The sequence below is a fragment of the Hevea brasiliensis genome, chromosome 9 (genome assembly GCF_030052815.1).
Source record: "Hevea brasiliensis isolate MT/VB/25A 57/8 chromosome 9, ASM3005281v1, whole genome shotgun sequence".
Classification (NCBI taxonomy): domain Eukaryota; kingdom Viridiplantae; phylum Streptophyta; class Magnoliopsida; order Malpighiales; family Euphorbiaceae; genus Hevea; species Hevea brasiliensis.
The window spans coordinates 15,031,852-15,046,617 of NC_079501.1; the positions used below are offsets into that span (position 1 = coordinate 15,031,852).

Genomic DNA, 14,766 nt, shown 5'->3' on the forward strand with positions numbered 1-14,766 from the left:
TGCCATTTTTTTTTAACGATATAATGCAAATGAAGCTTAATATTTATTTACCTACTTTTAAAATTATTATTAATATTGAAAACTTAAGATGAGAGATTTTTTCTCTAATATTATTATTTAATTAATATTAAATTATTAAATTTTTAATTTTTATAAAGTTAATTGTAAAACTAAATCATAAATTAAAAGAAAAAAAAAAGTATTAACTACAATATTCAATTATTAGCGCTTATAATTTTTATTAATTTTTTTATTAAACATTATTAATTTTTTTCTTAATTAATTAAAGTAAATAATCAGGTTGAACTCAAAAAAATATTTTCTTAAAAAAATCTATTTAAATTTTAATCTCATGATTTCATAATTTTAGAAAATAATTTTTATTATTGAATTAATTATCCTTCATAAAAATATATAATAAATAGAATAATTGATATTTTAATTATAGTTGATTATAAATTTTCAACCCCTTCTCAAACTCAAGTCTGAGATCCATTTGTGGCCATTTATTTATCATGGGCTTTTCAGTTGAGGGGTCATTTTGACAATTTGCCCTGGGCTTTTCGACTTTTGGGCAGGAAAGGGCATTTTGACGGTGGGAGAGCAACTGGGAGTTCTATCATTAATGCGAGCTAAAAAGTAGCCTCCCCAACAAGATCGACTGGAAAGTGTAATGGCGCTATAGTTTTCATATTCTAGATGGCGATATTCCTCAGAGCCAAAAATTGCTTGTTATGTACTCTCAAATCCCTAACCAACTCACAGGTTATTAACGTTTTCTCACTTTTTATTTATCTTCTGGTTGGGGCAATTCGTCGAACACTGTGACATTCATGTTAAATTTATTGGTTTTTGGAATTTCATCAGCAGAGGTTCAGCCATACTTTAACTGAACAAGCTCGATTATCCCGTGGAATGGGGTACTCTGATTCTAGGGCTCAACAAAGTGAGTACAAGTTTGAATTTTAGCTCTACATTTTTAAATAGTTTCCTTTGGTTCAAGTACTTATATGAATCATTTATTTGCGACTTCAACTCTAATGCTTGATCAGGCTCCACTATTGACATGTCGGGTTGGAAAAAGATAAATGCAAAGCGTGTTGGTGTGACCCATTCTATGATTCCAGCTCACCTATGGATTGTTTTGAAAATTCTGCAGGGTAAAGGTAATTGTATGATATGCTTTCCACGTTTGGGAACTATTTCATTAGTGAATTAGATGGATAACCGTGTTTCCATCAACCTATACCTTTTCATAGCTGAATTGTGCATTATAATCTTTATGGCTGGCCAATCCATTCATTGGAGCTTGTTTATTTGATTCTGGCCCTTTGTTAAGTGTGCAAGTTTAAATATCAATCTTGCTTGACATGAATGCTTACTTGATTTCTGATCAGATGGTTTATTTTTTCCTGTGAATTGCAGGATTTCAAGCTTACTTAGTTGGTGGATGTGTGAGAGATTTACTTCTTAATAGAATACCTAAAGATTTTGATGTGGTCACGACAGCTAAGCTTAAAGAGGTTTTCTCCAGCTTTTTTTGGTCCTTTCCTCATCTGTTACGTTATTCCATTTATTGTTGGTGGATTTCTAATGGTACTGAGTTCATGATTGGTTGAGTTAAAAAATTTGTGTTGGTTTTTAAAATCTTATTACAGGTTAAGAAGCAATTTTTTCGCTCTGTGATTGTTGGACGCCGGTTTCCTATATGCAGGGTGCATATTAGAAGTTCAGTAGTTGAGGTCTGAAAGTGTTCATTTACCACCTACAATAGAATGGATGCTTATTCCTTTCTTTGACTTTTGAAGTTTGGTGTGCAGACACTTTTATTCTTGCAGGAAGGATATCATAATAATAATAATTTTGACATGTACTTATTATAATTATTATTATTATTGTTTGGGTGATAGGTATCCAGTTTTGAGACAGTAGCAAAACATGCTGAAGAAAAAGAAAAGGTACTTTTATCTCAAATGCCAAGTGGCAGTGATAAAAAAGACTTTGTCTGCTGGAGAAATAGCATGCATCGGGATTTCACAATTAACAGGTATGGTTTCTTGGTTGTTTTTATTATTTCAGGGACAATCATTTTAAAATTCATGTAATAAGATTGTGATGAAATATGCTATCATGAATATGTTGTAAAGTACAATGGATACAAGATCTTAACTCTTTAAGTTTAGTTTTATATCATCTAACTTGGAATTTTACATTTAAAATTGTGGGAGCAGTTTATTCTTTGACCCTTTCAAGAATCAAATATGTGATTATGTCAATGGCTTAGCAGATTTGAAGTCCTTAAAGGTAATTTCCCCCTTTTCATATGTTGTTAGCAAAATATTTTCCAGTTTAATGTTTATTTCAACTGTTATGTGAAGTTTTCTAAGATTTGTCCATTTTAATTTGTGATATTGTCAGCTACGAACCATATTCCCTGCTCACTTGTCATTCCAAGAGGATTGTGGTAGGTACTTCCACCTTTATATATAAGTTCTTTTAGCGCCTCAGGACTTGGGATGCAGCGACTCGCTTATATTGTTTGTTCAACTAAACTGGAATTGTATTGCAAACCATGTCATTCAGCAAGAATCTTGCGGGGATTGAGAATTGCAGGCCGTCTGGGATTGTCAATTTCAGAGGACACTGAAATTGCTATGCGTAAACTTTCATCTTCTGTCAAGAGTTTGGACAAGGTACTTTAAGGCTTAAGTAAGATAACCTACTGCCTGATTTGTTGTTTTAAGATTCTATATTGTTTTTGGCCTCTACAGGGGTGATGTTTTCTTTATTCCTTTTCCATTATTTAATGTCTGTTGCCACAGTGGTTATGTTGCAATCATTTGTGCTGATTCCTTTGGTTGTCTAATTTAAGTTCTCTAACTTCATCATATTCTCACCAAAATGGCATTCTGTGTCTTTTCAGTCCAAGATAATGATGGAATTGAACTACATGCTATCTTATGGAGCTGCTGAGTCTACTATCTGTTTGCTTCAGAGATTCAACCTTCTTGAACTTTTTCTTCCATTTCATGTTTGTAAATTTTCAGTTTCCAACCTGATGCATTTCAAAAATTTCCCCTTTTTTATAACCATTAGTTTGGCTTACATCTGACTGGGAATCCCTGATTGCAGGCAGCATACCTTAATCAACAGGTTGGTGAAACATATCGGAGTTCCTCGATGTTGATGGTAAGCTTTAGCTATACCAAAAAAAAAAGGCTTAAAATGCGAATAGCTTTATCAATTATAAAGATGCCATTATTTTGACATATAAGGATATAGCTGGGATTCAGTAAAAATTAAATTTTCAGAACTGATTATTTTTTTTGCATTATTATAGTAAAATGCTGGAAACACTAAGAGCATGTATGCAAGATAATCTTGGTTGGAGAAATAATGCTGTTGTAAAAAACATGTTAACTTTAATATATTAATTATCAGGAACATCTGTCTCTGTGTGTGTGTGTGTGTGTGTGTGTGTGTGTAATGTGATTTTTTTTTTGTATTCAAAATGAAAATGGGAATGATATGTAATTTGAAGGAATTTCCTTTTTCATTTGGATGGAGAGATTTAAAATTGTGATATTTGAAATGATGCATTGGTTTTCTATGATTGAATAAAACTATAAATCTAGTTTAGGTTAATATATGTGGGTAATTGAGTGTTTGATATACCTATAGTTTAGTTTCAAATCCACCTCAAACAGCCAAATGGTTGTGTGCCTAACTGCCTACTTGTAGTACAAGAGGTTAGGAGTTCAAAACCTGGCATCACCCTTCCCCTTTAAAAGTTAAAAAAAAAAAGTAACTTGTCAACCATATTCATGAATTTTAAATTCATTTATAAATCTAATTAACTAAAGAGTGGGCTAACTTTTATTCAAACAATTTAAACTAAAATCACGTTCAAATCCTTCCAACCAAACATAAAATTTTGTCATATTGGGATGATAATTAATGAAATATTTATGGAACAAGGGCTACTTGAATTTACCAATATGGTTGAGGTTTGGTTCTATCAGGGGACTGAACTGGCTGTTTCTCTTTCAGACATGGCAATGTTCTTATCAGCGCAACCACTGGTGGAAGGGGGATCCATCTATAGCCCTCTTGGGTTTGTAAAACCCTGCCATGTCTGGAACAGGAAGTGGCAAATACTTGACTGAAGCCTGTCCCTTTCTACTGAAACAATTTTCACAACAGTAGTATATTGTGTCTTCTTTCTTTTTCTGCTTGCACTTCCTTCACAAGGTCATGATTTAATTTGGAAAGGTTCTGTAATTGATTTCCTGTGAGATTCGTACTTTTTGAATAATTTCTCTCTGTATGTAGATCCTTGTTTCTAAAAATCTCTCTTTTTCTCTCTCCTTGATAGAAATTGTTCTTCAATTTGGATACATTGGTCAGTTGCAATCAACCTTGTGACTGCAGTCTATGGTGAGACAGCTGCTACCTTTAATGTTCAGTTCTAAAATTTAATAATATGATGATATCATTATTATCATCATGCCTGTCATTTCTAGCGCAATTATCATAAATGCAGTTATTGGGCCACTAATTTGACTTTCTTGAAATTTTTTTAGTTTGAAGAAGTTTGGCATTTTTTTTCAAAACCATCTTGGAGTTGTTTTGACAAATATAAATTCACGAATATATTATGCAATCAAGGTTATCTGCTGATCTTGCTTTGTGTGTGGAACAGGGTTGGACTACTAGCATTTCACCTAGCATTAGTAACTAATCCGCAAGATGCTTTTGTTGTCTGGGTCTTTGCTTCTGTCCTGTATCATGGAAAGTGGAAGGAAGGTGTTAAATTTGCGAGAGAAAATGCCAAATTGCAAGTTAAATTTGTACCTGAGATCTCAGGGTTTTCTGAATTTAAAACAGATAAAGAACTTGCAAAAGAAGCTAGTCATTTAGCAGCCTTGGTTCGAGATTCTGTTGGTACCTTGATTGATACAGATATTCTTGTCCGTTCCATGTCCAAATACCCAGTTTCCCCAAGTTCTGGTTTGGTAAGTTTATATATATATATATATATATATATATATATATATATATATATATATATATATGATAAATTTAGAGGTTATTTGACTTGCGTGCTTTTAATTTTCTACAGTAGTGTGCTTCATTTAACTTTTACTTTCATAGGCAAATGCTTGGAATTATCATATTAACTTCTGCATATTGCATAGGCTAATTTTGTTGGTTTATATCTTAGAATGATCTGCCATGACACAATGACTGGCATTCCTTTTCTCTGTTAGAGCTGATTTGTTATTGATTGCATAAATATAAGAAGTCCATTGTTACTATTTGCAGTGTGACATGTCTGCAACTACAGCTTTTCATGCAAAAGAATATTTTTGGATATATCTAATAGGATATTGGGAAAGTTTAAATTGTGATATCTTTAGGAAGTAGTGGTATATACTAAATTTGGACATGGCATAAACTGTAATGAACTGATATTTATTTAGACAAAGAGGGAAGGATAGTACATATAAAGAAAAAAAAAAGTTATATATGAATAGTTTCTTAGGAAAGAAAAATAAAGTTAATAGTACATTTGTTAGATGATTATATAAGTGGTTGGCAAATGACAATGGCAATATTTGTTAATGGACTGTGTAAGCTTTTATCCTATACTAGTTTCCCCAAGCATGATCGCATGTCTTAATTGGATAATCAGGGCAGGTTCTTCATCTAGTCAAGTTAAATAAATTAGCTATTTTTTTAGCTAGATCTTCCCCTCTATCCAGAGCCCATGGACCTTGCCAACAACTACTAATAACTGATATAATCTCAAACTGAAAGGATGCTGCATGATTGAATACTGCCACATTCATACTGGAATGAAATGTCTTCCAATTATGTATAATCTACAGCGTTGTCTGTTTCCATGTTGCTTCAGGTATTTGTACCGAAGAAAACAGGAAATCATGTTGCTCAACTTTTTGATGTGCTGTTGAATGATGTTGAATCTTACGAAAGTGGAAGAGAGAATTTCATGATTGACTACTTCCAACTTGGAAAAGGGAATCAACATGAGACTAGATTTGTACTTGGCAAAGTTATTTTGGAAACTTTGAGTAGTGGACTTATTAAAGTAGGAATGGAGGTTGGGAGGGAGGTGCCTGAGGTCATTGATGAGAAACATGATCCAATACCTTCTGATCTGGAAAAGTATCAAACTGAAATGCGGAAGGATAAAAAACGTAAGAACGAGGTGGATTTGGAAGATAAGTCCCAGGAGGTGCCCAAGAAGCGCCAGAAAGCAGGTGAGACAAGTCAATTGCCTGAAGGAGAACTAAATAAGATGCAAGAGAATTTGTTAGAGAAAAAAAAGCATCAGTTGCAATGCCAGGCAAAGAATGATAAAAGGTCTGGAACTGTTCAGAAGAAGAGCCACGATATGGCTAGAAAACATATGAAGGTGATAAACAAAGTGAAGCATCATCAGTTACATGATGATGAATCTAAGCAGTTAAATGTGTCTGGGAGTAGTAATTTAAGCAACGCTGAGAAAATGAAGTGGGAAGAAAAGAAAGATTGCCATGTATTATTGCAAGAGTTGGTAAAGGAGAAAACTGAAAAACTCTCAAAGATATTGGTTGAGAGGAAACATGGTCAACCTTCACTGTCGAGTCTTTTCAGGAGGTGAGAGTATTACTTGACGTAAAATACGTGCAAAACATTGTGGAGCAGCGTTGCTAGTCTCTTTATTTTTAGGGATCAGAATTGCCATTAAGATATGAAATGAATGGTACTCTCTCTCTCTCTCTGCAAACTTGCACTTGTGGATTGGTGTTTGCACGCATGTCATGAATTTTGCATAAAATAACATTATCTTCCTTTTTGCTGCAGGTTTTGAATGAAACTGAAAGCTGATGGCAGCCTGTTCAGATTTAACAACTTATAACAAAATGAAAAGATTACTCTCTTTTTGCAAGTTTGATAGAATTACCATTAGTGGATTGAAAAGTCACCATAGCATAAAAATGCTGTATAATATTACCTTTTTTCAAGTTTTGAATAGTGTAAGAGCATGGAATGTCTCATGTGATCCATTCAGTTTTGAATTAGTTTTGTAGGATGCGTGTTGTACACTTGACTAGGAAATGAAGCTTATCTAATAGATAATTGAAGTTTTGCTTCTCTTGATTTATTTAACCTTTGGATAAGCATGAGTGAGCTATTTACTAATGATCTTGTCTAATCTTCATCAACTTTTACATAGGTGTAACCTGCTGCTGTTTCTATATATATATATATATATATATATATATATATATATATATGCCTTCAATTTATTCCTTTTAAGGGTTGTCTTATTCTTCTTTAATTCCATTGCTCTATATCTCATTATTTTTCTTTTCATGAAAAATAACATTGTCTATCTATTGATATTAAGGTATTTGATATTTCAATTGATATTAAGTAAAAATAAATTGATAGTTTAGTATATAAAAATTTGAATTATTGAGAATTATTAAGTGCATTTGGAATTAAATTTTAGTGTTTTTTTATATTTGTATAAATATAAATTATTTTCATAAATTATGAAAAATGGATTTCATATATATATATATTTGTGCTGAGTAAAAAAGCGCATGCTTCTTCAAATGTACGGTAAACTTCGAGATCATTACCAATGATTGTTTTGACAGTATTTATGGATACTGCAAAATGGATTCCCTCCAAAGTTAAAATTGTTGTTATAGTTCCTATTTTCATTCATTGCCTTTGAAATCATACATCCTGCCTTTTGTACTTCAAATTTCAAAAGCTCCCTCACTACTACCCGGAACCTTCCTTTCCGCATCCGACTTTGATATATACCTAAAACCCTACCCCTTAACACATGAGCAAACATTTCTTCACGTTAAGTAGCCAGATTTTGTTAAAAGTTGCTGAAGTTCTGCAATTAATTTAAAAGCCTAAAACTCACATAACAGTCCATAAATAAAATTGGGTTTTAATATCTTGAAAAAATTATCATTTCATTCAAAAAGCTCATTAGGCTTGATAATTTGCATGATAATTCATTTAATCAATAACCAGATATGTTCATAATACAATTTGATATTTAAAATAATTGTTAAAAAGCATTTAATTCTATACAAAAGTTTTTAATGCACCCCTATCACACAAATACTTACAGTGTGTGTGTGTTTGGATGAATGAAGTGAATAAAATATTTTATAAAATAAGGTAAAAAAAGAAAAAAGGTAAAACTTTCTTAACCCTTCAATTTTAAAGATTTTGAAATCTCTAAAAACTTTTCTTTCTTTAAAATACCTTCCTTCCTTCCAAAGAAATACTACACTTTAAAAATTCATCTTTTACCTTCACAAACTTATTTTCAAGTAAGCTGTGAGTTTGGTTTGATGGAAACGTAATAATATTATTAATAATAATAAAAGTAAAATTAATAATCCAAGTAAAACAGAATGGCTCTAAAATATATGAAATTATAATAATGATAATAATGACAACCGTAACAAACAAAAAGATGAGAGAAATTGCTCTAATGCTGAAATGGCAAGACGTAATTGGTCCGCATCAGGTGCAGTGGTCAACGGACCCTACAAAAGCCCCAGTGGGGAAGAGCGCATACCAGGAGGAGTAAACGAAAAGCAAAATAATGAACCCGACAGCCAATGAAAAAACTCAGAAATAATTTGAAATCAGATGCGGCACGTCACATGCCAAGTCACTGAGTGACCGTTTTACGACAACAAAGTATAGTCTTCGCGAATCCCATGATCTAACGGTCACATTTCACTAGCCGTTGGATTTGAAAAAAGGATCATTTGCCCGTAGCCGTTGTTTAACTTACACTTTATTTCTCCATCTGGGTTTTGTAGATTTACTTGCCTTAAATGCACTTTACTTAAAGTTCAGATCTTTAAGGTACTGGGTTCTTCAAGGAGGAGGAGGGAGGAGGAAGAGGAAGAGGGCGTGATTGTTCCATCAGATTTTTGTTTTTTCCTTTTTGGGTTGAGAAAATGAATATATCTGATGAGAACAATCCTAACATTGTCAAACCCACAAATTTTCATGGTAGAGAATTGAACTTACGAGCAGTTTGGTTATATTTTAGAGCTGTTAAACTTTTGGATCTGACATGGGTTCCTGTGTTTTTCATGGATCATATAGGAGGGCTTGAGATGGGTAGCAGAAAGTTTGGGCTGGAGATTAGTCACAACAGAAGAGCTTTAAATGTGTTAAATCAGAAATTTATTGGAGCACAAGCATATCCTTGTGTTGTTAACAAGAGGGGGCTGTCAGAGTAATGTTCTTGATGCTAATTATTTAGTTAGTGACTGAGAAGTTATACTAGGATAGTTTGTTCTTCTTCTTCTTCTTCTTCTTCTTCTTTTCCTGAAAAATAATTTTGTGTTGTTTTTCTACTCAGAAATCATGGAGTCTCTCAAAGAAACCCACCAAATCCTGCACATCGACCGATCACAAGGTTAGAAAAATGATCTTTTATGTTTTTCACTTTTCCTTTCTTTTGTTTGGCTGATATAAAGAAAGGAACAAAGAAAGAAAGAAAAAGCAAAAAGATTTAAATTTGAATCTTAGATCTCTTCATGTGGTGGAGATAGAAAAACAATGCCTGCAACTTAACTGAGCTTTATGATTGAGTCTGCGATAGGTTTTCACTTTTCAGCTGTTAGAACAGCATGGGGCACAACAGTTTGTAACTTCTATTTTCCTCATTTTAGCAAACAAATAATGGAGGGTTCTAAAAAATTTTCTCATCAAAAGTTATGTTCAAGTTTTGATAGTTCTGTTTATAGGAAGTTTGCTGCACAACAGTCAAGTACACATCAGCATTGTCCACAGGTACCCTTTCTTACTCTCTCAGAAAGAAAAGATGAATCAGTACCTGCAATTTCTTCTTTACTATCCAAGTAAGGCAATGCTAATTTCTTGGAACACAATGTTCAGCAGGAGACTAAGAAGCAGAAACCATCAGTTCCAAGCACAAATGGGTTTGGCGACTGTATATTCATAGATGTTGAAGAAAATAAGGCACCAGCAGATCATCCAGTACCAATGTTTTTAGAACAAACAGAAGCAATCCTTTATGAAATGGATCAGATGGTAATCTCACTCACTCTCTCTCTCTCTCTCTCTCTCTCTCTCTCTCTCTCAATGGAAAATTCTTAATTTTAAAACCCATAATTAACTATCTGCCAATCTATCAGGAGGAGGTTGACATGGAGGATATAATTGAAGAGCCCATTTTGGATATTGATGGCTGTGATGCAAAGAATCCACTTGCTGTTGTTGATTATGTTGAAGATATGTATGCCTCCTATAGAAAAAAGGAGGTAAACTGAACTTGACAACATCTGAACACCTATCCTATCAATATTTATTACGAAATAACTCCTATAGTCTCTGTTCTTCATTTATTTTCTATTACTTGTATGGCTTGAATCTTAACTGCTAAATTATTATTTTTGCGGCTGATGCTTGAATTCAAGTTGGCAGAACACCTTAATTAATTGCTATTTTTGTAAAATTGTATGATATGCTTGAAAGATAAATTCCTATTGCGGAACTTAAAAATTTCCATCTAAGTTTGTTGACTAAATACAGCTCAATCTGTGCAGAGTTTTAGCTGTGTCTCTCCAAACTATATGGAACAACAGTTCGACATTAATGAGAAGATGAGAGCTATACTAATTGACTGGCTTATTGAGGTATATGAAATGTTTCCCCACAAAAATATTATTAAAATGGTAATAAATTGATTCAATAGCTTCTAAATCAATGCTAATTCTGAATAATCGTACTTGTCTGAATCTGCAGGTGCATGATAAGTTTGAACTCATGAAAGAGACATTATTTCTCACGGTTAATCTTATTGATAGGTTTCTATCACAGCAGACAGTTGTAAGGAAGAAGCTTCAATTGGTTGGATTGGTTGCTATGCTCTTAGCTTGCAAGTATGAGGAGGTTTCTGTTCCAGTGGTAGGAGATCTAATTCTTATATCAGATAAGGCCTACAATAGAAAAGAAGTTCTTGAAATGGTAAACTTTCCCCTGTATGTCTTTCTGAACAAAACTCTAAACCAATACAGGCTAAAGCAAAAAATAGTAAACATTTTCTTCCTCCACAACCTGCAGGAAAGTTTGATGCTTAACAGATTACAGTTTAATATGTCATTTCCAACTCCATATGTTTTCATGCAAAGGTTCCTCAAGGCTGCTCAATGTGATAAGAAGGTCAGTTAGGAGTCTGTTTTTCTTTTAGCTCTTTATTGTGCAAAGTAATTCTTTGGCATTATTAATAAATATATTAACATGTGACCTGAAAACAGATTGAGCTGTTGTCCTTCTTCTTGATTGAGCTTTCAATTGTGGAGTATGAAATGCTCAAGTTCCCACCATCTTTATTGGCGGCCGCAGCAATCTATACTGCTCAGTGCACTATCTATGGATTCAAGCAGTGGAGTAGAACCTGTGAGTGTCACAGCAGCTATTCAGAAGATCAACTTCTGTGAGTATCTCTCTCCAATTAGCATTTCTTTCATATTCACACAGGGTTTCTTGAATGGGAAAGCACTAATGAATTTGGTTTGTTGCATACCCACAGAGAATGTTCAAGATTAATGGTTGGTTTCCACCAGAAAGCTGGGACAGGGACTGGGGCACACAGGAAATACAATACATCTAAGTTTGGCTATACTTCAAAATGTGAACCGGCACTTTTCTTATTAGAGACTCAAAAATAACAGGGAATTTTTGGGGTTGGGGTTGGGGTTGGTGGGGTTACACAATAATAATCAGCAACTTTGGTTGCAACTTATTGGGAGCTGATATATTGTGAATTTTTAAATACTGCAGCCTTGGTTGTTAATACCTTACAGCCATATGCTATGTTCTGTTTCATTCATATTCCCTCACTGTATTTCTTTTTCCTGTTTTATTGAAAACAATAATTTTATGACACCATAATTTTTTTTGTCTCTTCCCTTCTTTTTTCAATGGATGTTTCACTGTATCAACAACATTAGAAACTCCAACGGTAGAAAAATGAAGAGATGCAATTATAAATTCTTACTGTCTTGAACTTAGACAAGTCCCATATGAGTTCAATCTACCATTTCATATTTGATTTTAAGTTGAACAATCTACCATTGATGCAACAGGCAATTGTGAAACCCCTCCTAAAAACTGAAAACACACTTGTCAAAATACTGAGGAAAGTTGTTGGCAACTTGCATTTTTTTCTCCCTAATCAGTCAGTAATCAGTAGGCTAAAAAAAAAAAAAAGTGCGAATATCTAATGTTTATAAAAACACTGATGGCATTAAACGACAGCGTTTTAGACCCCCTACCAACAGAACAAGAAGTGCGAATATTCACTATTTATATAATAATTAATTGTATGCACTTTCCCTATTTTTGCCTCCAAACGATTCGTATCTTTTAGCGCCTCAACAGCAGAAGCACGACTCTTGTTCCTCTGCTGAAAAAAGTCACTCTCTGTGTTTTTCTTGTTCTTTTTGAAATCTCAACCGCCAATGGCATCAAAACTCACCTCATTACCAAATTCTCTCCTTCCCAAAAATCCTAATAGCCACCTCCTCCTCCCCCTTAAACCTAATTCCTCCACCGCTACCTTCGCTAATTTCGCCACCCATAACAAGCCCATTTCAATCAGATGTACAGCCGCATCAACAGCTCCAGTCTCGCCAATCCCCGCAACCGAAGATTCCGAGGACCGTGTATTCAATTTCGCTGCCGGTCCTGCCATCTTACCTGCCAACGTCCTCAAGAAAGCCCAGGCGGAGCTCTATAACTGGCGCGGATCTGGCATGAGCGTAATGGAGATGAGCCATAGAGGGAAAGAATTTCTCTCTATTATTCAAAAGGCTGAGGCTGATCTCCGTGCTCTCTTGAATATCCCGGAAGATTACGCCGTTCTGTTTCTCCAGGGTGGCGCGACCACCCAGTTTGCTATGATCCCGTTGAATCTTTGCAAGCCCGATGACCCGGTTGATTTCGTGGTTACTGGGTCGTGGGGAGATAAGGCTTTCAAGGAGTCACAGAAGTTTTGCAAGCCCAAGGTGATTTGGTCTGGGAAATCTGAAAAGTATACGAAAATTCCATCTTTTGATGCTTTAGAGCAAAGTCCAGATGCTAAATATTTGCATATTTGCGCTAACGAGACCATTCATGGAGTTGAGTTCAAGGATTACCCAACTCCCAAAAATGGGATTTTGGTGGCTGACATGTCTTCAAATTTCTGTTCAAAGCCTGTAGATGTTTCCAAGTTTGGTTTGATCTACGCTGGAGCTCAGAAGAATGTAGGGCCATCTGGGGTTACAATCGTGATAATCAAGAAAGATCTGATTGGAAATGCTCAAGAGACAACTCCTGTGATGCTGGACTACAAGATCCATGCGGAGAACAATTCACTCTATAACACTCCTCCTTGTTTTGGCATATACATGTGTGGTTTGGTCTTTGAGGATCTTCTGGCACAGGGTGGATTAACAGAGATTGAAAGGAAGAACAAGAAGAAAGCAGAATTGCTTTACAGTGCCATTGATAAGAGTAATGGGTTCTACAGGTGCCCTGTTGAAAAATCTGCAAGATCATTGATGAATGTACCATTTACACTTGAGAAGTCTGATTTGGAAGCTGAGTTTATCAAAGAAGCTGCTAAGGAGAAGTTGGTTCAGCTTAAAGGGCACAGATCAGTGGGAGGAATGCGAGCTAGCATTTACAATGCAATGCCGCTGGCTGGAGTGGAAAAGTTGGTTGCTTTCATGAAAAACTTCCAGGCAAGGCATGCTTGAATCAGTGATTGATTTGAGAGTCCAATTTCCCTTTAGTTTTGGTGGTGGGGCTTCAAAGGCCTCTTATGAATGATAATATTGTTAGAGATGCATAAAATTTTTGGACTTCTCTTGTTTCTGTTTAGTTTGTATCTTAATGCAATCTTAAAATTGACATGTTTAGTTGATTGCATTTTTTTTACCAATTTGCATATACACTAATTTAATTCATTTTTTGAGCAATAACTTGAAGTTTTCTGTTAATCCTACGTCTATTTGTATATTTATCAATGAGGGATTGAGATTAATCACGGTGAATGTTTGAATTAATGCGTTCATTGGGTTGGGAGGAACAGAAATTGAGTTGTGGGATGCCACTATATAATAATAATATGCTTCTGAATGATACTGCGAACTAATTGCTATCTATATGAAGATGAAGTTTAATTTTCATTATTATTAATATAGAGTTTTTTATTTGTATTTTAATTTAGAATAATTTTTTTAATTTAACATAATAAAATGCCAAAGGTTAAAAAAAATATTATTTTAAATATTGTTAAAAATAATTTAAAAATCATTTTATTATTTTAATATTTTTATAATTAAAATAAACTTTAGAATTATTTATTGATCTGTCACAACTCGAAGTCTTCTTTGATGCCTGTTACATTGACACAGACACTATACCCGTTAGTGTCCAAATTTTATGAGGATGAATTAGTAAAATTAATTCTAGAGGAATAATTTACTAGTTATATATCTTATACTGTTATGGCTAAAAAAATAAAAACCGCTAAATGTTAAAAAAAAATCTGAAAAAAGTGTACACCGACTTTTTTTTTTTTTTTTTAAGTGTAGGTTGGTACACCCGAATAAAATAATTTTCATGGGCATTAGGATGGCTTGGTAGTGCTCAACTGGCTTTCCTTATTATTACAAGTAGGGACACTGT

At 34.1% G+C, this 14,766-nt stretch overlaps 3 protein-coding genes across 10 annotated transcripts; all 3 read left to right on the forward strand.

The window, feature by feature from the left end:
- Positions 1 to 549: 549 nt before the first annotated feature.
- On the forward strand, positions 550 to 7,176 carry LOC110638725 (uncharacterized). 2 transcript variants are annotated; one of them, XM_021789369.2, is made up of 15 exons: positions 550 to 765; positions 868 to 946; positions 1,053 to 1,166; positions 1,426 to 1,523; positions 1,659 to 1,742; positions 1,911 to 2,047; positions 2,232 to 2,304; positions 2,419 to 2,464; positions 2,584 to 2,693; positions 2,924 to 3,031; positions 3,133 to 3,189; positions 4,376 to 4,437; positions 4,703 to 5,015; positions 5,918 to 6,769; positions 6,871 to 7,176. In XM_021789369.2, the coding sequence occupies exons 1-14, from the start codon at positions 700 to 702 to the stop codon at positions 6,665 to 6,667; spliced, it is 2,097 nt and encodes a 698-aa protein (XP_021645061.2). In that variant the 5' UTR covers positions 550 to 699; the 3' UTR covers positions 6,668 to 6,769; positions 6,871 to 7,176. The 2 variants fall into 2 exon arrangements, with proteins under 2 accessions (XP_021645061.2, XP_021645062.2); XM_021789370.2 differs by having other exon boundaries at positions 551 to 765; positions 871 to 946.
- A 1,688-nt stretch (positions 7,177 to 8,864) lies between these two features.
- LOC110638713 (G2/mitotic-specific cyclin-2) lies at positions 8,865 to 11,993 on the forward strand. Of its 7 annotated transcripts, none has more exons than XM_058153106.1 (11): positions 8,867 to 9,069; positions 9,166 to 9,298; positions 9,425 to 9,481; positions 9,813 to 9,858; positions 9,964 to 10,119; positions 10,224 to 10,349; positions 10,635 to 10,724; positions 10,834 to 11,055; positions 11,152 to 11,249; positions 11,427 to 11,524; positions 11,621 to 11,754. In XM_058153106.1, coding segments are annotated over exons 1-11 (1,083 nt in total). In that variant the 5' UTR covers positions 8,867 to 9,014; the 3' UTR covers positions 11,623 to 11,754. The 7 variants fall into 7 exon arrangements, with proteins under 7 accessions (XP_058009083.1, XP_058009089.1, XP_058009087.1 ...); XM_058153102.1 differs by having other exon boundaries at positions 8,869 to 9,069; positions 11,152 to 11,250; positions 11,346 to 11,524; positions 11,621 to 11,993; XM_058153103.1 differs by having other exon boundaries at positions 8,870 to 9,069; positions 9,967 to 10,119; positions 11,152 to 11,250; positions 11,346 to 11,524; positions 11,621 to 11,993.
- A 434-nt stretch (positions 11,994 to 12,427) lies between these two features.
- LOC110638711 (phosphoserine aminotransferase 1, chloroplastic-like) lies at positions 12,428 to 13,994 on the forward strand. The gene has a single exon (XM_021789336.2). It carries the CDS (start codon positions 12,552 to 12,554, stop codon positions 13,830 to 13,832), a length of 1,281 nt encoding a protein of 426 aa, XP_021645028.2. The 5' UTR covers positions 12,428 to 12,551; the 3' UTR covers positions 13,833 to 13,994.
- Positions 13,995 to 14,766: the final 772 nt, after the last annotated feature.